Source organism: Mirounga leonina, unplaced genomic scaffold (assembly GCF_011800145.1).
Source record: "Mirounga leonina isolate KUSES-001 unplaced genomic scaffold, KU_Mleo_1.0 Mir_104, whole genome shotgun sequence".
In the NCBI taxonomy this organism is placed as follows: Eukaryota; Metazoa; Chordata; class Mammalia; order Carnivora; family Phocidae; genus Mirounga; species Mirounga leonina.
Window position 1 is genome coordinate 22240683 of NW_023270231.1, and position 24847 is coordinate 22265529.

At 37.4% G+C, this 24847-nt stretch overlaps 1 protein-coding gene across 1 annotated transcript in view; it reads right to left on the reverse strand.

The window, feature by feature from the left end:
• The window catches only part of CAMK4 (calcium/calmodulin dependent protein kinase IV), a 205744-nt gene that overhangs the window by 26221 nt on the left and 154676 nt on the right, over positions 1–24847 (reverse strand). Inside the window, exon 6 of the mRNA XM_035015668.1 lies at positions 1148–1238. Within this exon, the coding sequence (XP_034871559.1) occupies positions 1148–1238 (91 nt within the window). The remainder of the gene's footprint in view (positions 1–1147; positions 1239–24847) is intronic.

Here is a 24847-nt window from a genome sequence, read left to right on the forward strand (position 1 = left end):
CAGGAGTGATTACAAGAACAAGCCGGCTGCCTAGCGGGACTTCGGTATTTTTTCTTTGGGTTCTTGCATTCATAAAGCACATTATGTTGTCTGGGCTCTTCCATGATATGTATAACTTAATTTTCAAAGGTGTTAACACTGCTAATGCAGTGAACTTATCAGATTAACATTATACAGGTCAGCACCAAAAGAACCATGTCCTTCAGAGGATTTAACACAGATTCTGCTAAGGAGAATTCCTATAAAATAAGTTCTGTTATTATTACTTGCAAATGAAAAGACAGGGAAAGTAACATTTAATATGCTTTTTTTCTAAAATGCTGTTTAAAGAACTCTTTGAGTAGACTGGAATTTCACAAAGTTCATCTTTGTGGTTCTTCAAAATGCTTATTGGGAGAAAAAACAAGGTTCCCAGAGTCAAGGAAGGCTTTGGAAAAGCCTCACAAATACTAATTTAGATGTCAGTTTACACATTAGCATTTTTAGAGTTCTGAGAAGTCCTGCAGAAATAAAAAATCTTGTTTAAGTTGGCATTTCCTAATTTATTTGACCAAAACTTAGCACTTCCACAAACCACTCCCACCTACCCCCCCGCCCCTCCCCGCAAAGAGGAATTAGAGTATTTACTCTTGTTCGCTCAGCTGAGGAACCAGTGTTCTGTGGAGTGCACTCTGAGAAATACGGATCTTAATTTATCTCTGTTCATATAAACAAGTGACTCAGATCCTAAATTCGCTGATAGGTACTAAGCATTTTGTGTCAAAGTCCTTGAATATCTAAAATTAAGCTCCAACTAATTTATGGAATAAAAAGTAACAAAAAAAGAAGTGTTATGTTATCTGTGATTTCCTTCTATATAAACTTATCTACAAAATACACCATCACCTTCTGAAGTCCCTGTCATTTCTAAGAGCTATGTTTCCTTTGTGTCCAGAACTGGAGCACCAACTCCTAGGCACTGCTTCCAGATAAATATATCAGGAAAAAACTCAGACTTCCAAAACAATGCATTATTCCTTTACAGACATGAAATATCCAAGGAAATTAAATGGAGGCAAAACTGGATGGAACAATATTTTAAAATTCTATGGAATAAATTTCTTCTGCTCTGGGAAAGGGGTCATAAGACTTCAGGAAATGTCCTCACCGATTTTGAGTGGTGCATCTGGGGCTGGAGTTGCATAGAGAAGATTCTCTGGTTTGAGATCACGATGGACAATCCCATTTTCATGTAGGTACTAAATAGGGAACATAATGGAGTAACATTCCAGTAACCGTATTTATGGTTCCAACATTTATGTTTAATCTTTTCAGAATTAGAATAATCTTTACTATGTTATGTGATTCGACAACACACATATATGATTTAAAAATAAACACAATAGGAAAATAAGTTTATACCACACATAATTCAAGAACAGCTTATATACAGTTACCTAAAAGTGAAATGCAGTTTAAAGCATATAAAACCAATGTCCAGAAATAAAATATTTACTCCTCAGAGAATAATAGTTGCAGTTCTCTTTATGCATATTACCATATAAGTTCAAATCTGCTAACTATCATTATAATAAAGTCAAGTGTATTCTGTGTACTGAAATTTGTCTGGTTTATTATCTGAATAAAGCATAATTATATGTGTCATTTTAGAAGCTCACAACCGTAGCAAAGACTTAATAATTATTGTTTGAACAGGTATTTAGATGTGAGTAATTATTATAGAGGACTATCCTTAATATGATAAATATTGTTTAAAGATGCTAAATGCTCTCATAGGCTCTTCTGAGGATTAGTAAATCCAACTATCAATATAGAGTGGCATATTTGAGATGATCTTAAAGATCACTCCTAGCAACTCTACTCATTTTATTTTATTTTAAATTATCTTTTAAATTATGTGTTATCACACGTGTAACATACTTTCACTGTGAATGTGGAAGTCTTACCTGATCCTGCTTCCCCTAGTCTCAGATCCCTCTCCAAAAGTAATCACTCATCACTTTGAAATGGTTTGAATGTTCTTCTATGAATTCACAAACATGAATATATGTATGCAAGGAAATACTCCTGATTTTTTCATTTTCTTATATAAATGTATGATTAATATTAATTTTTTACATTGTTTTTTCATTTAACAATGTCTTTGAAACCTTTCCCACAAATCACTACAGCTTATTCTATTTAACACTTGTGTCCATTTTGTTGAATGCATCATAATTTATTTTGCTAGTCCCTTTTTGACGGACATTCAGGTTTTTAAAAATTACTAACAATGCAGTAATAAGCCTTCTAACACTTGGATATTTGGGTGGTTTTGCTTGTGTTTCTCTCGGACAGAGAGCTGGAAGCACATCTGGTGGGGTCAAAAGGTAGATTGAAAATTTTTAAACTCCATCAACATTTACTCACACAAACAGTGTGTTTATTATGTTTTCCCAACATCTTTTTTTTTTTAAAGATTTTATTTATTTATTTGAGAGAGAGAGAATGAGAGAGAGCACATGAGAGGGGGGAGGGTCAGAGAGAGAAGCAGACCCCCCGCCGAGCAGGGAGCCCGATGCGGGACTCAATCCAGGGACTCCAGGATCATGACCTGAGCTGAAGGCAGTCGCTTAACCAACTGAGCCACCCAGGCTCTGTTTTTCCAATATCTTTACCAAATCTGTACTTTTAACTTCTGCTGAGCTGCAGTGCAAACATTGTATCCTAGGTTTGGTTTAATTTGTCTTTCTCTGTTTACTGGTGTAGTATCTGCTTTTTGGTTTTCCTCTTCTGTGAACTGCCCATTTATATCCTTTGCCCATTTTTCTGTTGGGTTAAGAGAAAAAATTGCCAGGGTACTTCAGTTCTTCTCCTTTCCTATATCCTAGGGGAAGGGAGGGAGTCTCTTCTTTCTCTGCAAGCCAAGTAAGAGAAGGTGGACAGCTTCAAGGTTACACTTTGTGGTGCTTGACATGTCTCACTTAGTGATTTGGGGAAACAGGAAATGATACCCAGCTCACTCGTGAAAACGAGAGGTGGTTAGAACAGGGGAGGAAGAAGAGGGGGCTTCAGTGAGACTCAGCTGCCCTCAAAGAAGAACTGAACAAGGGTGCTCATTTCTCACAGGTTCAATGTGGGCTGTGCAGAAGGGAACCACACATGAGTCTCCCCTGAAGAATGTTTCATGCTGGGGTGATGCCATCTCATCTCAACACTGCAGGAAGCAGAACATGAGGGAGGTGGCACAGGCAGTTGAGGAACCACTGACTCCTCAGAGAGGTACTACCTGAAGTGAGAGAACTGCCCTGCAGTGGGTCTCTATAGAGCCCTCAGTGGTGTCCCACAGGGAAAGAACATCGCCATTGTCACCAGACACACCCAGAGACCACAGATGCCAGACCACAACTGCACCAGTCTGGGAAGCCCTTTGCGAACCCTCCACCTCCTCTCCCTCTCCTCACTGTCGCCCTCACAACAACCCTAGAAGGAGCACAGTTAGTTGGTGGATAAAGAGAAAGAGAAGAAAATAACAAGTATTCCTATCCCCTCTATTTACAAATTACAGATCTCTAAGGTCCATGTTGGGGAAAGGAGGGAGTTTAAAGTTGAATGAGTCTAAAATCTTGGTCTTTTCCTTTTCCAAGAGTGACTGGAGAAGCTACAGGAATGGCTTGAAATTTTATTCATGAAGGAGCGGAAATTCATAGTGTTGATTCATCAGGACAACCGCGAGACAAAAGAAAGTTGCTTTTGCTCATGTCTTACCAGGTCGGGCTCACTCCTTAATGCCCTACACACTTACTGTATTCCAAGCATTATTATAAACACCTTGTACCTATCAACTTGTTTAATCTTCGTAGCAGCTCTGTGAGGTAAATCATATTGATGCTTGTTCCGCAAATGAGAAAGCTGAAGCATAAAGAGGCCAGAGATGTGTGCAATGTCACAACTAGACTCCTGGAACTGGGATTCAGATGCAGGCATGTGGTAGTGGAGTCACAGCCTTGCCCACTACATGACTCCCAAGCAGATGCTTGATTGTGTAGGGTGGGCATGAGAGGAGAACCACGGCAAAGGAGAGGAGGGGAGAATGATGAAGGAGCGGGAAGGCCATGGGAAGGGGAGGATCGGTGGGAAGGCAGAGAGCCATGCTCAGCCTTAGTGAAAAGCCACCAGACCCCCGAGGATGAAGATGCTATATCTTGCATAAGCTGAGTTTGAAGGCAAAAATGCGTTTCTCATATAGTTGCTTTGGAACATACCTAAGAATTACAGTTTGGGATCAATGGAGAATAATGATCTCCCCCACTCCCAATCTAACCCAATTAAGAAGCTCCATTGCTTTGGGAAGAAAATGACACCGAAAATAGCAACACAATAACAACAAATGAGATAAACTTACAAGCATTGGTTTAGCAAAGTACTCATTATATAAAGACGCTCATTAAATATTGTTCTGCCTTTCTTGAACAGAAATAGTTTGTGTTCTAAGTCCAAATTAAAACAAAATAAAACAAAACGACACCATTTGGCACTCCATAGAGGAGAGCTAAACCAGATAACAGAAGAAAAATTTTAGAAAAAATAATAGATTTAAGAGCTAGCACTAACAGAGGAACAAATTTAAAAACAAAATAAAGCAATGAAATACTGAAGGTCATGGGCTTTTAAAAATACAGGCAGGAATCATTTGCTATAAATTACTTGGTGTAGAAAGATTATGAAAACTCGAGATATAATCATGTACACATGTGGTAGGAGGCATTTAAATGTATTGACTGATAAATGGCAGGAGTCAGTATTTTATTTTTGCTTAGTTCCACTGATTGCCTTTAACCACTAGTTATTATTTTTAACTTTTACATTATCTCAAGGCAAGAAGCCAAGCAAAAAGGAAAATGTGGAATATGATCTTTTGTCTTCCCCCCAAAAGATACAATTGTTAGAAGCAGCCACACTTTGAGAGCACCAGTTCTCAAACTTCCTGGTCTCAGGACCCCTTTATAGGAAAAAAAAAAAATACTGAGAACCTCCAGGAGTTTTTGCTTAAATGAGTTACATCTAACATTAGTTACTATGATAGTAGTTAAAAACGAAAAATAAAAAAATTACTAATTTATTAAAAAAACAAACTCGTGACATACTGACGTGAACATTTTCTAATAATATATTTTCTAAAACCAAAAAATTAATGAGTGCTGTGTTTTTGTTTTAAAGTTTTTCAAATCTCTTTAATTTCTGGTTTAATAGAAGACAACTGGATTCTCCCATCTTCTTCGGAACAGTCTACGGTAAAATCACAGGACACACACTGTACTTGAAACACCTTCATAGTATGACAAAATAGTTCTGACCTCACAGACCCTCTAAAAGGGGGTCCTAGGGACCCTCCAGGAATCCTTAGACTATACTTTGAAAACTTCTGTCTTAGAGCATCTGAACACATAAAAAGGGCAGTTTAAGAGCTGAATAATACGCACACTGACCTTTATTTTCAAAGTGGGTTTTAAATGAAATACACACCTCTAATGTCATCAAGCACTGATCTTATCCGACCACATCAAGATCACTATACACGAAGTGAAGAAAAGGAAATAGGGAAAAATGCCCCTCAAAATTGTGTACTCATGGGAAATTGTGCAAAGACATATCATATCTATGATACAGAACTGATTAAGAAATATCCAATTATGGAGAAAGAGACCCTATCAAGATATTCTTGATCTTAGCTACAGTTTATTTAAGTCATGGGGATTCGATACAAATAGACAAAAGGATAGGAGAAATTGAGAAATGAGATAATTGCATATTCTAGAATAAACCAAGTGTTGAAAGTAATCATAATTAAAGTAAACAAAGGCAAGCAATAACATTAAAAACTAAATGCCACTCTGGAAGACCTCTAAAACCTAACAGTTTAATGGAGAAAGAAATAATAAATCTGACAACAACTGTAGCATCTAACTACTGAATCTTGAAAAATCATAACCTTTAATAAAGAAATTGGAAGAGCAAATAACCAGGTGTATACGAATTTAATTAAAACTTTAAAGAATAAAAAGAAAAAAAAGGAGGTGGAAAAGAAGGAGGCAGAGAAGCACAATTAATTTACTGCTCAGTTTTTTAAAAGTATATTATCTTTTTAGAAAAAATCATAAAGAAATAAGTCAGTAAGAGAAAGACAAATACCATATGATTTCACTCATGTGGAATTTAAGACACAAAACAGATGAGCATAGGGGAAGGGAAGGAAAAATAAAATAAGATGAAAATAGAGAGGGAGGCAAACCATAAGAAACTCCTAGTGATAGAGAACAAACTGAGGGTTGTTGGAGGGGAGGTGTGGGGGGGGGTGGAGTAAGTGGGTGATGGGCATTAAGGAGGGTGCTTGATAATGAGCACTGCGTGTTGTATTCAACTGCTGAATCACTGATACAGTACATGTTAATTAAATTGAATTGAAGTAAAAAAATTAAAAAAAGAAGAAAGCAGAAAATGACAAATATTTTATCTGCAGAGTCATCAAGGTAGGTAACAGTACATTTTTAAGGATTTTATAATGATGCATTTAATGCACTGGTGCCAAGGACATATCTTTGCAAAGTTGTTTCAAATATTATGCCCTTGGTTTTGGTCAAGGGTTGACAGAAGAAATAAGCATAATAAGGTTTTTGTGGCATTATTTTTGAAAAAAATTATTAAAGAACAACAGCATGAGAGGCGCTGTGGGGCAATACCCCCCAAGTATGCCATATATTAGCGTGCGACCTGAAAACAATGTCTCCCTGCAACTCCCAGTTTCCCCATCAGTAGCACCCACTTCAAAGGTTGTACTGAGAATCAGAGGTGAGGCATGGGGGCACTCAGCATGGAGTGGATATTCTGTTCTATAAAAGGTAGCTGTCAGGACTCTATCGCTGTTGTTCCATGTCTCTTATACAATAAATTACAATTAGCAATCCTTTGAGACTTGGAAAGCTTGCTCTTTCCTGAAGTATCAAAGGACACTTTGATCAGAAAATATTTGCTTTTTATTTCATCACATTTTCCTCTTCTGTTTTGGTGGCCAAAAACTCAATGTATAAGCGGTTTCAATTATAATTAGCTAGCCTGGTTTGGACATACTTACTTCTCCCTCTCTCTGCTTTTTAAAAAATTCCTTTTTCCACTTTAATAGCTTTATTTTGTATGTGTTCTTCACTTAATTTGCCACAACTCCTTTTCCCAAGAAGATGCATTATAAATGATAGAGTAATAGAATGTATTATATATTAGTCTTCTTCACCCTGGAAATAAATCTAAGGGAAATAGAAATGGAAATTATTATATTTGTGTTCAGAGTTTCCAAGAACATTTAGAAGATATAAAAGGAACAAAGTATGTGGCGATTAGGATTTGAAACATTCTTACTCTATCTTTTCTCCATTAGAAGACAAAGAATCACTATGATAAATAGTATTTGTCACTGATAAAGAGTTGCATTTCAAAGCCTGTTGTTTTGCTTATGCTCCATTCTCCTTCTAAGGCTCTTCTTCAAGAGCCATCCTGAGGTGCTTCTGTGGGATCCTATTTCACTATTTCACTATTTCTTCCCTCCCTACTCAGAGGCACTCACTCCTGCCTTTTCTCCCACTTCTCTCTTGCTATTCCCTCTTTCTTCACTTTCATCATATACATGATGCTCTAGATCGGGTAGTATCACCAACAAAAAGAAACAAGGAAAAGAAAACAATCATCACCTCCATGGTCTCTCTGAATGCACACATTCCTGTCCTGCTCTCTCGCTGCTCTCAGCTATTTGCTACTCTCCTAGGTCTCCTCTCACAGCTTCCATTTTCTTCCCTCTCCTTTTTTTCAACACACTAGAATTTTATTTTGGACCTCATCAAACCCAACACACACTTTCTGCCTCTTTATTTGACGTTTGGCCTCTGAGCACATGGTTTTGTCTCTCAGTTGGACTTCTGAGGCTCTTGCCACACTGGCTGCCTGGTGCTCACTCTTTGCTCTCCCCTCAGCGTCCCCTGGTCCCCCCCCGCCCCCGCCCCCGTCTCTGACTTGCTCAGCACCTTCTGCTTTTCCTTGGTTTCCAGAGTGAGCTCACTGAAAGCCACAAATAAAGTACCACTTATCCAATGTGTCCCAAATCTCTATTGCCTTCCCAACCACTCTGTGGCTCTGACTCCATAGAACTTTCTACTCTCCATTCCATTTGAATGTCTCACATGTGTTTCAAGCTCAACATTTCCAAAACCAAACATTATTTACCCTAAATCTACTCCTGTACCTATAGTTCCAAACTCAACAAATGACATCATCCATTTGGCCATGCCAGAAATCTGGGTTTACCCAACTCCTCCATCTCCTTTACCAACACATTCAATCCATGATCTGTGACCTTGGGTAGCCCTCCCTCCTTAGTGCCTCATGCATCTCTCTGTCCCTTGTTCTCACTTAACTGATCTTACCTTCAGCCAGGCCACTAACATGTTTCCCTCTCAATTACTCTGATGACTAGCTTAATTACCAGCCTCCCAACTTCCAGGGTTGTTCCCCTGCAGCCCATGCTCCACAGTGGCATGAGAATAATTTTTTAAAAGCGCAAATTTGGTCACATCATGCCTCTGCTTACAATCTTCAACATCTTTCCATTGCTTTGGTCATGCAGGGCAACAACAATGTTGTATTTGATTTTGTATCCCTTGAGCAGAGGTCACAAACTCTCTAGAGGTCAGGAAGATACCCTGAAAGAATGAAGGAAGTTGACAGAGTGTAAAATAAAAGGAAGACATCAGGAAGTCCCAGGGACTGCCTCTGTCCCTGGAAAGCATGGCCCCTTAAGAGGCAAAGGAGACTCAGATTCAGCCAACTATTGTCAGGCAGGAATGCAGGCCCTATGTTCCTAGCTCTTCTGATTTTTCAAGGCAAGACAGAAATTCAGATTTTCTGATGTAAAATATTACAAATTTTAAATGTTGGCACTGAAGTTGAAAATTTTAAAAGCCTGAACAGGGTATAAACAAAACACCCTGCAGTGTGTGATTCCCGCTTTGGAATTTAAAATAGGCCTTGGAACTCAGTAGATGCTCAACAAACATTTGTGAAGTATATCAATAAATACACAAATTTTTTTCTGACTCTGCTTCTTAAATGAGATCTTTACTAAGACTGTGCTGGTAGCCTTCTCTTTTGCTATGAACTCTCTCTGAGCCTGTATGTCTATTCCCTTCCTTCCAGCTACTTCTTATAGCCCCCCCCAAAAGTACACATGTGTATAAGTAAATTGTGCAGTAGGGTTATAATTAAGTTTAATTTTTTCTTCTATGAAATTTAACTATAAAAATCATATATTATTTAGATAATGGATTTTTAAAAACATAAATTTATATAAGTGGCAGGCATTTCATGTTGGCTTATTCTGAATACCATGCATCTGCTATGAATGATGTGCTCTGAAGATGAATATGTACATTGAGTTGGTAACTACATCTGGTCTCAAATGAACTAAAGACATGATGCCACTATATTGCTAGCAGTTTAAGACTGGAAAGACTATTCCATGATAGTATCCTAAAAGGATGTTCTAGTTCAAACTGTTGTTTTCTTAAGCTCCAGGTCCATATGTCCACCTGCCCAGGTCTCACTTCCAGCTGGCTGTCTCACAGACACCTTAAGTTCAACATGTCTAAAACTGAACTCTTGACCTTCTTCCAGCCCTGTTCTTTCCATTCTTCCCACCTCAAAATGTAGTGCCTCAGTGAACTCAAGTGTTGAAGTCAGAAACTGTTTCTCTCTTCTCCCCCAGTGCCTCCATCCTAGTCACAGCAGAGTGCTGTGAAGTCCAATTCAAAAATGTCTCCAGAATCACCCTGCTTCTCTCCATGGCACTGCCATGATCTTAGCTAGACCACCTTAACTCTCTTTGATTTCCAACATGGCCCCACCTGCAATCTATTGTCCACACAGCAACATAAGAGAACAGGCCATTTCTTCTCCTTGGGAAGCTCTTCAATGGTTTCCTATTACTTTATCCTAGCTTTCGAGGTGTTGGTCATCTGAGTCCTGACTTCCCCTCCAGCCTCATATTCTGCTCCTTTCCCCTCTCTTACTCTGTTCTACCCATACTGACTTTCATTCAATTCCTCCCAAGCCCCAATTTTTTTCCCACCTCAGCATCCTTTTCTGACTACCCCTCTTCCTGGAATGCTTTTTTACCTTTTTTTTTTAACCTGGCCAGCCGTCCTCATCCTCTGGACCCAACTTATAATGTCAGTTCCTCAGGGAGGGTGTATCCGTCCTTCCAAACTAACATACGTGCCCACCCTTATATGCTCTCATGGATGCCTCCTATTTTTCTTTACAACATGTCCGTTTCTTTGCAAGCTTTATGTTTAGGATGTCTCCCTCAGACTAAAAATCCGTGAAGACAAGGAAGTTTTTATCTGGTTCTTCAGATATCTAGTTTCTTGCACAGTGCCTGGCACTAAGTACGTACTCAAAAAATATTTCTGAACGATCATCAGATAACTCAGTTTTCCTACAGTCATGTATGTTGTTCTACTTTTGAGTCATTAACGTATAGATATTCAAAGAATGGTGGTAATCTGCAAATGATATTCATTTGCAATTATTAATCTGTAGTAGAAGTTCAAATTTTTGTGCTTAAATTGTAGCAATATATTTCCATAGCAACATCATTGTGATAAATTTAACTGAAATAAGGCTCAGCATCTGTGTGCTTATGAAACATACTATACTTATTGGATAATAATACGTAGCCACTTCAAAGGTGCTTTGAGATTTACAGCATCACTCTGAGAAAAGCCAAAACCCAGTAAGAACATTTTAACTCTAAGGTCAGGCAAAAGGATTTCATCCTCATAATGACATCTTGAATAATTATATAGTTTTTATTCTTCTGTGGTAGAGTTGATAGCTATGGCTGAATTAATTTCTTCACATCCTTTGAAGTTGATCTGAATATCCAACACAACATATGCCTCAGGGGAGTTTGGGCAAAGAGAGTCGAAAATTCATCTGTTAGTTTTCTCTTCAGTTTCCTTCATGTCTCATTCATAAATTGTACTTGCCAGTGTAAGAAAATGGAACTGAGTAGTAATTTGGCCAGCCATAGAGACATGTGAATGAACAGTGGGCAAGCCAAAGTCCTCTGTTTGTAAATGAAGGTACCATGCTGGACCCCCCAGTGGTGCACTTGAAAAGCACCCAGCCTGCTGCTGTCCCTGAATAAGGTTCCCATGGAAGCATCTTTGCTTTAGATTTGGGGTGTGGCTTAGAAGTGTCTAGATAAAGCAAAGCTGGGAAATTTGGAGTAGCAATGGAGTAGCTGGAGTAATGACGTCAAGGGGAGAGGAAGCAAGATGCTAACAGGGAGGATAATTAGGAATGCCACTGGGTAGGAAAACCTGGGGTGTCAGGTTAGAGCACTTGATAGGCAAAGTGGTCATGAAAAACAGACTCTAGATCTTGTTTCTGATTTTGGTGTGAGGCTCCTGGTGTGCAAAGTCAGAGTGAGGTAATAGGGATACTTTCAACAGGCTAGAAATTCATTTTCCTGTCTATACATAAATGTGCATGTTATAAAAGTCTACTAAGTACATATTCGTAAGAAGGGTCTATATAGTTCTAGTGGGAAGTATAATTTTATCTACATTATTTTGCTGAGATTCAACTCAAAATCTAAAACATTCACTCAAGACTTAAATGAAGCACTTACTATTTCTTTCAAGAACAATTATTAAGTAAATGACTATCATTTTAAATTATGCAAAAATATCAATGGAAAAAGTTATGTGTTCTGATTTAAATAGACAAGTCTCATGCTAAGAGAATACAAAAAAGAAAACTGAAGTAATGTACATGTAATCAACAAAGAAATCAATATATAAAGTGTTTTTGTATATAAGATCGAAGAACTTGCACGTTGTGGGACAACTTTCTGAGGGGCTGTTGAGAATGTTGAGAGAGGGTAGGCATGTGATAATTTCATTCTCTTATTTCCAATGTATGTGGTCAGATTTCAGGAAAGATGAGATTTTAGGAATGGAGGCTATGAAAAGTCTTGACCAATTAAATGAAGGTTGTATTCAAGAGATAATACATCACTTGGAAAATGGTCCAAAAATCATCTGCAGTTACAGAGAAAGAAGCAGCAAACACATTTCTGTAATGAGAAAGAAGAGAGCAGGTTGGAGCACAAAAGAAATAACAGGAGCTCCTGAAACTGCATGCTCTTGTCAAGAGATGGTAAGAGATGCTAAGAGTCCACAGAGAAGCTGAATGAGTAGGATTGAGTATAAATGCAGAAAGTACTCTATGCTCATGCAATGGGATGAACTTCCTCACAAGGAAGAGGAAGCTGGAAATATTATTATAAGAGATGACTGTACTTCAGATTACCATAAATGCTTTATACATTAACAAGTCAAGAGTAGATATTTGAGGATATATTACAGAAAGAAAGTTTTTGGATGCAAGTAAAATGTATATCAAATATGACAAAGAGTGAAAATCTATACATTTTTCTTGGAAAATATTTATATCCACAGATGTATAAATGGCTCCTAAATCACATATGCACTAAAGTAGAAAGTAGAATTAAAAAAAAAAAAAAAGAAGAAGAAGAAAAATGCCCAATATATCTTACCATTTGGTCTTTCAAAAAAAAAAAAAAAATGCAATCACCAAAAGCTCAAACTCTCTTTTAAACAAAGATAATACTGCTGCTCTGAATTCAGGGGGTGTCTAGACATGTAATTAAACTCTCTCTATGGTCCTAACAAAAACCGTGTCATTGTGTAATGAAAGCTACTGCATAGTAATTTAGTTTAATTACAGCTATGCTGTGTTCAATGGGCTGTGTGTGGCTAATTGATAATGTCTCAGGAGTTGGTAGGAGGAAGTTTGAATCTCTTTAAAAATCTAACAGGACAAAGAAGAACCAGTCATTAAAAAAAGAAAACGGTATTCTCACTATAGCTCTCCTTTGGGAAGAAAAATTAAACTGCATGAATTTGCTCTTCTCTACTCCTCGGAAAATTCAGAATCAATACCTATAAATTTAATAAAGAACTTCAAAGTGAATACTCTACCTTTGTGTCATATCTGCCTTGGAGACCTACCACTACCATTGTCTTTGTACTTGATCTCTACTCTCTGATGCCTTCAGAATTACCAACAGAATATATGGGAAAAGCAGTAGGTGACTACTACCTCCCATGACCAGATCAACAGGCATGGTTAGGATTGGCTGGCGGTGAGATCTATGGTAAACCTCGATCTGTCAAGCATCCCAGGACCAGAGGAATCTACCTTCAGGAAAGCAGCCAAGTGCTGGGGCTTCTCATTTATTAGCCAAGTACCTACATTCTCATTTATTTCAGAGTCATCTTTGATGCCTCCTTTTCTCTCACTAGTCTTGGCTATTTAGCCATAATTCCACTTCCAAAATACATCTCACATCTACTCTTTTCATCTACACTGTTACCACTAAGTACATAGTCCTTCATATTCTCTACTGGCACTATTAACATTTGTCTTCTAACCACCCCTACCCACATCCCTACACCTAGGTCATCTTTCTAAAACATACTAACTCATGTCAATCCTCTAGTTTAAAAACAAAAACATTGTGGTTTTGATTTGTATTTCCCTGATGGCTAGTGATGTTGAACATCTTTTCATGTGTCTGTTAGCCATTTGTATGTATTCTTTGGAGAAGTGTCTGTTCATGTCTTCTGCCCATTTATTGACTGAAATAAGCCAAGCAGAGAAAGACAATTATCATATGGTTTCACTCATATGTGGAACATAAAGAATAGTGCAGAGGACCACAGGGGAAGGGAGAGAAAGCTGAATGGGAAGAAATCAGAGAGGGAGACAAACCATGAGAGACTCTGGACTCCAGGAACCAAACTGAGGGTCACAGAAGGGAGGGAGTTGGGGGGATGGGGTAACCGGGTGATGGGTATTGAGGAGGGCACGTGTGGTGATGAGCACTGGGTATTATACGCAAATAAGGAATCGTTGAACACTACATCAAAAACTAAAAAAAACACAAAAAACAAAAAAAAACCCTAATGAACTATATGCTGGCTAATTGAACATAATAATAAAAATAATAATTTAAAAAAATAATAAAAAATAAAAACAAAAACATTCAGGGTGCCTGGGTGGCTCAGTCCCTTGAGAGTCTGACTCTTGATTTTGGCTCGGGTTATGATCTCAGGGTGGTGAGATCAAGTCCCATGTTGGGTTCTGCGCTAGGTGGGGAGTCTGATTGGGATTCTCTCTTTCTTTCCCTCTGCCCCTCCCCCCTCCACGCTCTCTCTCTAAAATAAATAAAGCTTTAAAAGTAAATAAAATAAAAACAAAAACAATCTAGACTTAAGGGCTCCTCCTTGCCTATAAGTTAAAGTCTAATATTTTCAGTATGAAAATAAAGGCACATCAAAATTTGCCCCCTATTTCTGACTGTGCATCATCTTGGGAAAATTCTTACCATGCACTAACTACAAAGCCTTACTTACTATTCCTGAATCATGCCATACATATTCTCACTTGGTTCCCAGATAATAATAATCTTTCATGTGCCAAACTGTATTTTCTAAAGATTCTTGCAACGGTATTACACATCCAAAACTCTTCCAGAATCCTTCCACTTCCCATCTAGAGGTGAAGTCTAACCCCCCCTACCCCCACCGAATTTGGTCTGTGACTTGCTAGAACCAACAGAATGCAATGGAAGTGACAGGGTGTGCCTTCTGAGGTTAGAACATAAAAGCCAGTGCAGCTTCTATCTTGTGTACTAAATACTCATTTTTAGATCCCTAAGCTGCCACATAAGAAGTCTTATGATCCTAAGGCCGTGATGTTTTAAGAATGTTGGGCAACATAGACAAGCCATGCATTGTTGTTCCAGTTGACAGTCCCTGCTGAGGTCCTGTGTAGCAGACATTTCAAGTGCCATAAATGTGAGTGAAGACAGCTCTAAATGATTCCTGTTTCCAGCCATCAAGCCACTAAACCTTTGAGTCTTCCCAGCCCAAACTCCAGACATGATGGAGCAAAGACAGTCATCATTCCCACCATGTCCTGTCTACAGTCCTGACGCAGAGAATATGTGAGCACAATAAAGTAGTTGTTTCAAGCTGGTAGGTTTGGGGATCATTTGTTAACACAGCAACAGTACCTGGAACACGTCATAACCCAGATTACATACTACTTCCTCTGTGAAATTTTCCTCTAATCCCACAAGCAAAATAAATATCATTTTCTCTGCTCCTCCCAGTAGCATTTTCTTCATATCCCTGTAATACTCTGATCTTATTATTACAGTTAATTATATACTTGTCTATCAAAGTAATAGATAAATTCCTCGAGAGCAGGCATTATTTTATTCACCTTTGTACCCACAGACTCTAGGCAAAGGGTCTGGTATGTTTTTGATAAATGTTCGTTGAGAAAAATGTGTGAAAGAAGGAGTGAATGAATGAATGATCAGAATTATGGGTTGAATGAGGCTCTATGACAGGCATCAACAAATAGACAAAATCCCAGGGAACAGCTAGAATTCATTCTTAGGTCTAGCACATATTGGCACTTACAGATGTTTGTTAAATAAATAAAGGGTGGAACCACTGAGTTGAGACAGGAAATAGCTCCTAATACTTCTGGATTAGAATAAATGTCCTATGATATCTATCCCAGTTCATAACCTTGTGTGGCTCTGTGTTCAAGAAACTTAATGAACTCAACTCACCCTGCTCTTTGTTTAAGGCACTATTAATAGCTGCCTTGGCCAGCAGGCTAGAGAGTGAATACAACATAAATCAATCAGTTCTATTTTATAGTGTATAACCAAACCTACTCTAGTATTGTAGGTATGCTAGTGATGAATTAGGTTGTATATGTCTAATAAAGCCCTTATTTTGCCTTCACTTTTGAAAGTTGTTTTCACTGAGTTGAGAATAATATTAGGCTGCTTTTTTTTCCTTACAATACTTTGATGTCTCTTACTTGCATTACTTTTGATGAAAATTTAATGTCATCCTTATCTTTGTTCTTATGATGTAATGTGTCTTTTATCTGGATGCTTTTATGGTATTTTACTTTAGTTTTAAGAAAACTGAATATGCTGTGCCTTGGTATCATATTCTTCATGTTTCTTGTGCTTGAGATTTGTTAAGATTCTTGGATGTGTGGCTTTACAAGTTTCATTAAATATGGGCTAATTTGCATATTATTTCTTCAAATATAATTCTATCTCCCATCATTCTTCAATGACTTCAATTATATATATGTAGTTATATATGTAGTGTGCATATATATGTATATGTGTATATATATATATGTATATGTGTGTGTGTGTGTGTGTGTACTTGAAGTTGTTCCAAAGCTTACTGATGTTCTGTTCATTTTGTTTTCAGCCTTTTTTCTCTGTGTTCCACCTTCAATAGTTTTTAATGCTATGTCTTCAAGTTCACTTTCTTTTATTTCTGAAATGTCTAATTTGCTGTTCATTACATGCAGTATACTTTTCAACTCAGATACTGTAGTTTTCATCTCCAGATGTCTAATTTCAGTCTTTTTTAAAAATAGTTTCCACATATATAGTTTACATCCTCACTTTTTCCTCTACCTTCTTGAATATACGGAATATAGTAATAGCTGTTTTAATGTCTCTCTATACTACTGATTTCATTTGTGTCACTTCTAAGGCTATTTCTTTTGATTCATTTTTTTCCCCTGCTTTCATCCAGTCTCACTCTGGATGTGCTTATTACCGCATGCACTTCTCATAATTTTGACTGGGTAAAAGACACTGTGATTTTATCGTGCTGGGTGCTGGACAAAAACAGATGTATTTGTGATCTTTTTTAGTTCTGTTCTGAATGCAGTTAAGGTACAATACTTGTAAATAGTTTGATCCTTTTGAGGCTTGCTGTCAAACTTTGTTAAAACTGTCTACTCTATCTACTGGAAATGCAAACTCTTCCCATCCCTATCTGAGCTGCAAGCATTGGTCCCTCTAATCTGTGGTTCTTTTCCTGGCCTCAGGTAGTTCCCTCGCATGCATGTGCTGATCAGTACTCACCAGAAGATCAGGGAGGAAGGGTACCTGCAGCTTTCCAGAGAGTTCTCTCAGAGCAGCTCTCTCCTCTCAGACACTCTGCTCTGTGAACTTTGGTCTCCTTGGCTTCCCAGACTCTATTCTGCCTCAACCCAGGGAGACTGTGGGGCTCCTCTTGGCTTTTCCTCTCTAGATGGCAGCCTGGAAACTCTCTCCAGGCAATTGTACGGCTCATATTATTTGCGCTCCCTTTTTCAAGGATCACTGTCCTGGGCTGCCTGATGTTCAATGTCTGAAAACCATGTTGCATAGTTCTTGTTTTTTTGTTTCAGAGAGAATGTAAATTAGTCTCTTTTACTCCATCTTGTCCAGAAGCAGACATTACCACCATTACTGCAGATATTTTAAATGTTTTCTAAATAATATTCTACTTGATACCTAAAATTGGAATTATCCTCAGTATTTGAGACCATTTTGAATGTATTACTGCTACTAGTGTACCAGTTAAAACTGTTAAGGAAAGAAAAAATGACAAATGTGAGAAACTCTGCACTTAGTTCAACGTTGATCAAAACTTCTACAGTAGGGGCGCCTGGGTGGCTCAGTCGTTAAGCGCCTGCCTTCGGCTCAGGTCATGGTCCCAGGATCCTGGGATCGAGCCCCGCATCGGGCTCCCTGCTCAGTGGGAAGCCTGCTTCTCCCTCTCCCACTCCCCCTGCTTGTGTTCCCTCTCTCGCTGCATCTCTCTCTGTCAAATAAATAAAATCTTTAAAAAACAAAACAAAAAAAAACCCAAAAAAACCCCCCAAAACTTCTACAGTATTCATTTATAAGTTTCTGAGGTTTCCTATAGTAAAGAAAAAATAATTTCAGCTTGCTCCTTGGTTAGAAAGAATTTCTTCCCTTTTTGTGAGCCCATGGGAGTGCTTGAAAGAAGTGCCAGATGTGAAATGCACCCACAGTCTCTTATATAGAGATATAAAAGATAAAAATCATATTAAGTAAGCTAAAGAGAGGCAAAAGTGCTTGGCTTAGAGATAATCCTCTGGAAAATTCTTAAATCTATAAAACAGTTGAGTCAATGTTTCAACCATTAAAGGCCATACTTTAAGTAAAGATGAAGTGCTTATTTATTAATATTCTACTCTTTGTACAATGTTTAGATAATTTATGATTTCTAAATCTTTTAAGATTTATTAATAAAAAAATGAACATTTACCAAAATAGGAAAAAATTTTTAATAGTTCCCAGATATAATGTGGATGTGTTGATATGAGGAATTAAATTGAAGGCTACTCATTTTCAGATACTAGTATCAACAGTCCATTTAGTAATTAAAATATTTCAGTGATGCTCCAGAAAATTATAAAATAAATCAAATTTGCCTAAATATGGTGATTGCTCAGAGATTCTCTATGCTTTATGACAATTACAAAATCTCTTGATCTTCACAGATAAAAGTGACCAAATGATCTATCATGTTCTGTGACATTTCATTTAAAGGAAAGAAAATACAATTTTATCAAACCTCTGAAGGTGTCAATGTGTTGAAGTTGCTTCTAAGTGTTAAGTGGCCTCAACTCATCTATACTTTAAAAAACATCAAGTGCCTATATTAGAATATTAAGTCTTATTAAAGAAGGTTTCAGATTATAATAAATTTAGATAATCAAGGTATTTTACAGGCAAATTCTTCTAAAGCCCTCGCTAAAGGATTACTCTAAGAATCCTAGAGCCAGTCCAGACTTTAAGAGATTATTTAGAATAGGAATCTCAAACTCAAATACTGCTAAAGGAGGGGCAGATAACATGAGAGTGAAGTGGGCAAAACTCCATTTAAATTTAAATATTTTTATTTAATAACTTTTCTATAGCACTTACTGTGTGACAGGCACTGTTCCAAGTGATTTACCTAATATACCAAACCTATTATACCCTATGTGTATTATATTAATCCTATAAATAATATTAATATATATAATTCCATTATCTCCATTTTACACATAAAGAACAGCCAAGTTAAGTAATATGCTGAAGTTCATATAGTTAGTAGCAGTTCTGGGATTTGAATCCAGCGTCTGGCCTGGAATCTGTGCTCTTACTTACTAGGCTGGGGAACAATGGATTATGGTAAATGGAGACAGTATATCCTACCTCCAAAGCTTTTCACGATATTTGAAAGCATTGGAAGCTGCTATTTAAGAGTCAACCTGGTCATCAGCAGGCTCTGGAGCTGTGTATGCCAGGTAAGACCAGTCTGAATAATCAGCCCATGAGCACTGCACTGTATTTGTGACCCTCAAAAAACTGGCATAAAAAGGCAACTACTTGAAAAAGAAATACAATAATTAAATGGAAGCTGAATTTGGCTACAAAGTATTGAATAAGAAGTCTTCTACCCAGGCACCTGGGTGGCTCAGTCGGTTAAGCGTCTGCCTCCGGCTCAGGTCATGACCCCAGGGTCCTGGGATCGAGTCCCGCATCGGGCTCCCTGCTCTGTGGGGAGCCTGCTTCTCCCTCTCCTCCCCACTTGTGCTCTCTATCTCACTATCTCTGTCTCTCTCAAATAAATAAAATCTAAAAAAAAATTAAAAAAAAAAATTAAAAAAAAAAAAAGAAGTCTTCTACCCAATTTCTTACTATTGACTCACACTGGGGATGTTTAACTTTCTATCATTCTGGATATTGATAAAGTTACAGAGCTGACTGCACCTGGAAGACTTACATCTGTGGAGCTATTATTATTCCCACCTACACTTGTCCTAAAAAGAATGGAATATCCATTTGCACATATTCTTAATTTATTTGAGACAGATTTAATTTTTTAATTATAGCATGTAAAGTGATTCTCGTTATGTCAAATAGGTAGTTTTCAAGAGCTGAATCCAAGAGTAAAAAAGCACAGGCAAACATAAAGAGGTACACCTGCTGCAAAGCACCTGTGTCTTTAAAAGAATGTGAATTTTTTCCTGCTATGTGATCTTTAAAATGGATGTATCTCACTTGTCTTGTTTCACTGCTGGCCCTTGAATTCTTGCCATGCTAAGGCCTCGTCTGCTCCTCTGTGTCTCTGGCTTTGGGCTGAACAGAGTCTATAGCAGGTTACTATAGAGGAAAGCAGACAGCAGAGGACTTAAGAGCATAAACTCTGAAGTCATCTTTGGTTTTGTGTTCTAGTCCTGATTCTGCCATGAGCCAGCTACATGATCTTGGAAAAGCTGCTTAATCTTTCTGAGTCTCAGTTTCTTCACCTGTGAAATTAATATAATGAACAGCTTTATAGGTATGAGGATTAAGGGAAATGATGTACATAAAGCTGTTAGCTAAAGCTTGGTCCACAGTCAGTACTTAATAACACATGGTAGTGATGGCTGGTATTACTATTATTGAGGTAGCCCCATGTGTTCCAATTACATATTCCTCTCAAGATTCTTCCTTCAGTTTTCTAGCAAAATCCAGCATAAGCATTTAGCCTCTTTACTAAATGGCCTACTACATGGAGAAGCAGGTTTGAACATGGTCAATTAGTGTGTAATAAGGCACTTTCTCAATGATATTCAACTTAAAATAAGGTGGCATTTCTGGAATTCTGCAGGATCCAGAGCCATTAAACCCTGAGTTTCTGTAACAATAACTTCATTGACAAAAGTTAGGAAGATAATTTAAAAGTTAGATACATTTTGGATGAGTTCAAACATTCAAAGGAATATTTCAAAGGATAAATCACACAGTTGGTCAGAACCCATGACATGTTCAACCTATTACTCATAAAAAATGTAAGTGTTTCAAGGTTAAAGTGTGAGGAATAGAAACCAATACTAGACTGTAAAGTGTATGCATGAGAAATTTTGTTTTTCAACATGGATTTTCCCCTGTATCTATCAGCATGTCAAGTTCTATGAAATTAGAGGTATCTTTCCAAAACAAAGAGAAATATGCCATGTAAATTTATTTAAATTTTAAAATACATTATATTCCATGAAAAGCACTCTCCTGGAAAATTGGATTAGCATTATCATTTTTGAAAGTCATGTGATTTTTGAAAGTAATGTGATTTAACAGTTTATTGAATTATTAAATGAATTAGAAGTCCTATTGTCTTTTAGAAACCATGGATATAAGGCCAGTTCTAAAATATTCCCAGCACTCAAAATGTTGGGATCCTAAACAAGATTTTGTAAACAACTGGATTCAAGTCAATGAATATGTATTGTGTTTGTTATGTGCTATGAATACAAAGGGGCATAAGGGGTTTGTGTGTGTGTTTGTAAGGGGGGGTAGAGGGCAGAGGAAAAGGATGACAGATACAGATGAATAAATCATTATTTCTAGCCTAGAGATGATAATCTGCCTCTTTCAGGAGACAGGCTCATGTACAACTAACCAAAATACAGGGTGGCTAGTGCTATACACCAGTGGTGGAAAATGCACGGGGGAGTGCAGAGAAGACGCAGATTTGCTGAAATTCTGAACTTACATCTCTCAGGAAAAGAAAAAGATAAAAATAAAAACAAATATATGCATTTAGCTTCAGAATTTATTAAAGGTGAATGAAGGAGGGGGAAGAACCTTAGATTAAGGTTCAGAAGTTCCCTAAGAAATGGGCCAGAGAGTCATAGAAACCGAAATAGCTCAAATGTTCCACCTGCTTTGAGTTAAAGAGGTAAGTGCAGAAAATTATTCAAAGCCCATAAGACTGCTTAAGTTAGTGGGCTTTTGTACCGATTAAAACGTAAAAGACCCAGAGTCCCAAAGGCTGATAAAGAAGACTTGTACACATGCCTGGCAATGTGGTCAAACCTAGACTGGGAGTTTTAACAACTTTGGGTCCACTATTTGTACAACTGTGCAAAAACCAATTTCTCTGAGCTTTGGTTGGTACATAATTGTAAAATGGGGGGGAAAGCTATTGCTGCTTTTCTCAAAGGAAGAGCTGTGGAAACTGACACGCACCTGCTCAGGTTACTGACCTTCAAGGATAAATAAGGGATTCTTAGACCTGTAGGCAGAAAAAAACAGACTATCTCAAAGAAGGGAAATATAAAGTTGGTGTCAGATTTTTGCAAGGCAGGTTTCAGTGCAAGGAGACTACAGAGGAATGCATACTGACTGCTGCGGTTAGAACCAAGCGTCCTGCAAATTTATAGTATGTCCTGCAAGTATAAAGTGGCCATAAAAGTCACGAAAAAACTCAGGGGATATATTGCTGCTATGTCTTTCTGGAAAGAGGAAAAAACAAACAAGCAAAAAGACTCATAGAAAATAAACAAACAAAATCCTAACTACTTGAATGAATAAATTCAGCCACATAAGAAATAAAGAGAAAGAAATGCAGTAAAGGGCTGATGGCCATCAAGTCCGTTTAAATGTAGAACCCCAAAAAACAAACAAGATGCGGAATATAAATGATATGAACCTTACCAATGTAAAACAGAGATATGACAAGAAAGAATTTGAAGGTGGAGGTCAATAGAAGAAGTGTATCTATGTTAATTTCCTTATTTTTCTTGGTAGAAAGAGGGTGGTGATACTGCTTAAGTTTAATGAAACATAAAATAGAGGTTGAAGGATGTTGTCTAAAGTTATAAAAGGAAAAGCACCAGAAGAACTAAAAATATAAATGCATATACAAGCTCACTAAGCTCACAACAAGATATGGAAGCAACCTAAGTGTCCATCCAGAGATGGATGGATAAAGAAGACGTGACATATGTGTGTTTGTGTGTGTGTGTGTGTGTGTGTGTATAAATAAAACGAGATATTACTCAGCCATACGAAGACAGAGATCTTGCCATTTGTGACAACATGGATGGACGTAGAGATTATTATGCTAAGTGAAATAAGTCAGACAGAAAAAGACAGAGACCATATGATTTCAATTATATGTAGAATCTAAAAAAAAAAACAGAAACAGAATCATAAATACAGAAAACAAACTGGTGGCTGTGAGAGGAGAGTAGCTTGGAAGGACAGGTGAATTAACTGAAGAGGATTAATAGGTTCAAAGCTCCAGTTATAAAATAAGTCAGTCATGGAGATGAAAGTACAGCATAGGGAATATAGTCAGTAATACTGCAATAAGTTTGAATGGTAACAGATGATAACTATATTTATCATGGTAAGCATAGCAAAATGTATAGAATTGTCATATCAAACAAACTAATGGTTACCAGAGGGGAGGTGGGGGGGAATGTGTGAAATAGTGATGGGGATTAAGGAGGGCACTTGTCATGATGAGCACCCAGTATCATATGGAAGTGTTGAATCACTATATTGTACACCTGAAATTAATATTACACTATATGTTAACTGGAATTTAAATAAAAACTTAAAAAATTTTTTCAAATCACTATAAAAACGAAAATTACACAAAGCAGCATAAACAAAGCAAAACCAGGAAAAAACATTTACTTTATCTATCCATCTGTCTATATGATATAGATTACATATAAAGACATATATAGTAAAGATTAAAATTTGAATATATAAAGAGCTCCTACATAATAAGAAAAGAAAAAAAAAAAACGTAAAATTATCATTGCAAAAAGAGCAAAGGATAGAAAAAGGTAAAGGTTATGATGACCGAGTCAGAGGATTGAAAATGGCCTATAAATCCAAGAAATATTCATGACATCTTCAGTATTATAATTAGAAAAAGTAAATCAAAACAATGAATTATTTTTACCACTTATATTACTCCCCTGCCCAACAAAAAGACTGATATTAGGATTGGTTAGATGCACATGTTGGTAAAAAGGCAAACTTATACTGAGTACTGACAGGATTGTAGACTGATAAAGCCTTGCAATGTAGCAGCATCCATTAAATGTATAAAATGAATATATATTTTATATATTAGTTTGCTATCACTGCATAACAAATCACCACAAACTTAAAAGCATGTCTCATAGAAGCCACTTCTTAGAATGTATCTTTTTTTTTTTTTTTTAAAGATTTTATTTATTTATTTGACAGACAGCGAGAGCAGGAACACAAGCAGGGGGAGTGGGAGAGGGAGAAGCAGGCTTCCCACTGAGCAGGGAGCCCGATGTGGGACTCGATCCCAGGACCCTGGGATCATGACCTGAGCCAAAGGCAGACGCTTAACGACTGAGCCACCCAGGCGCCCCTTAGAATGTATCTTAAAGAAATATTTTTACTTGTGTGTAAATATGCCTACAAGGATATTTATGACAATATTATTCATAATTTTTAAAATTGGAAAAAAGTTACATAACTATCTAGAACCTGGATAAATTATAGAACCCATAGTATGAAATAAATGACCCTGAAGCAATTGAAAGAATGAAAAAGATCCATACACACTAAAATGTGGTAGATAGAATTATGGCCCTAAAAAGACTCAATGCTCCAATCTCCAGGACGATGAACATGCTATGTAACATGGCAAGAGGAACTTTGCTGATGTAGTTAGGATTACTAATCACTTTGGCCTTAAAATATAGAGATTATCCTGGATTATCCAGATGGGCCCAGTGTAACTGCATGAGCCTTTAAAAGCAGAAGAGGAAGGCAGAAGAGTAGGTCAAAGAGATCCAAAGCATGAGAAGAATCTGATGCATCACTGCAGTCTCAAAGATGGAGAAGGTCTCGTGTCAAGGCAACTGCAGGGAACTGGATTCTACCAACAAATTCAATGTGCTGGAAGCAGATTCTTCCACAGAGCCTCCAGAAAGAAATGCAGCCCTGCTGATACCCTGATTTTGGAACTGAGAGAATCTAGTCATGTCATGCCTAACTTCTGACTGACAA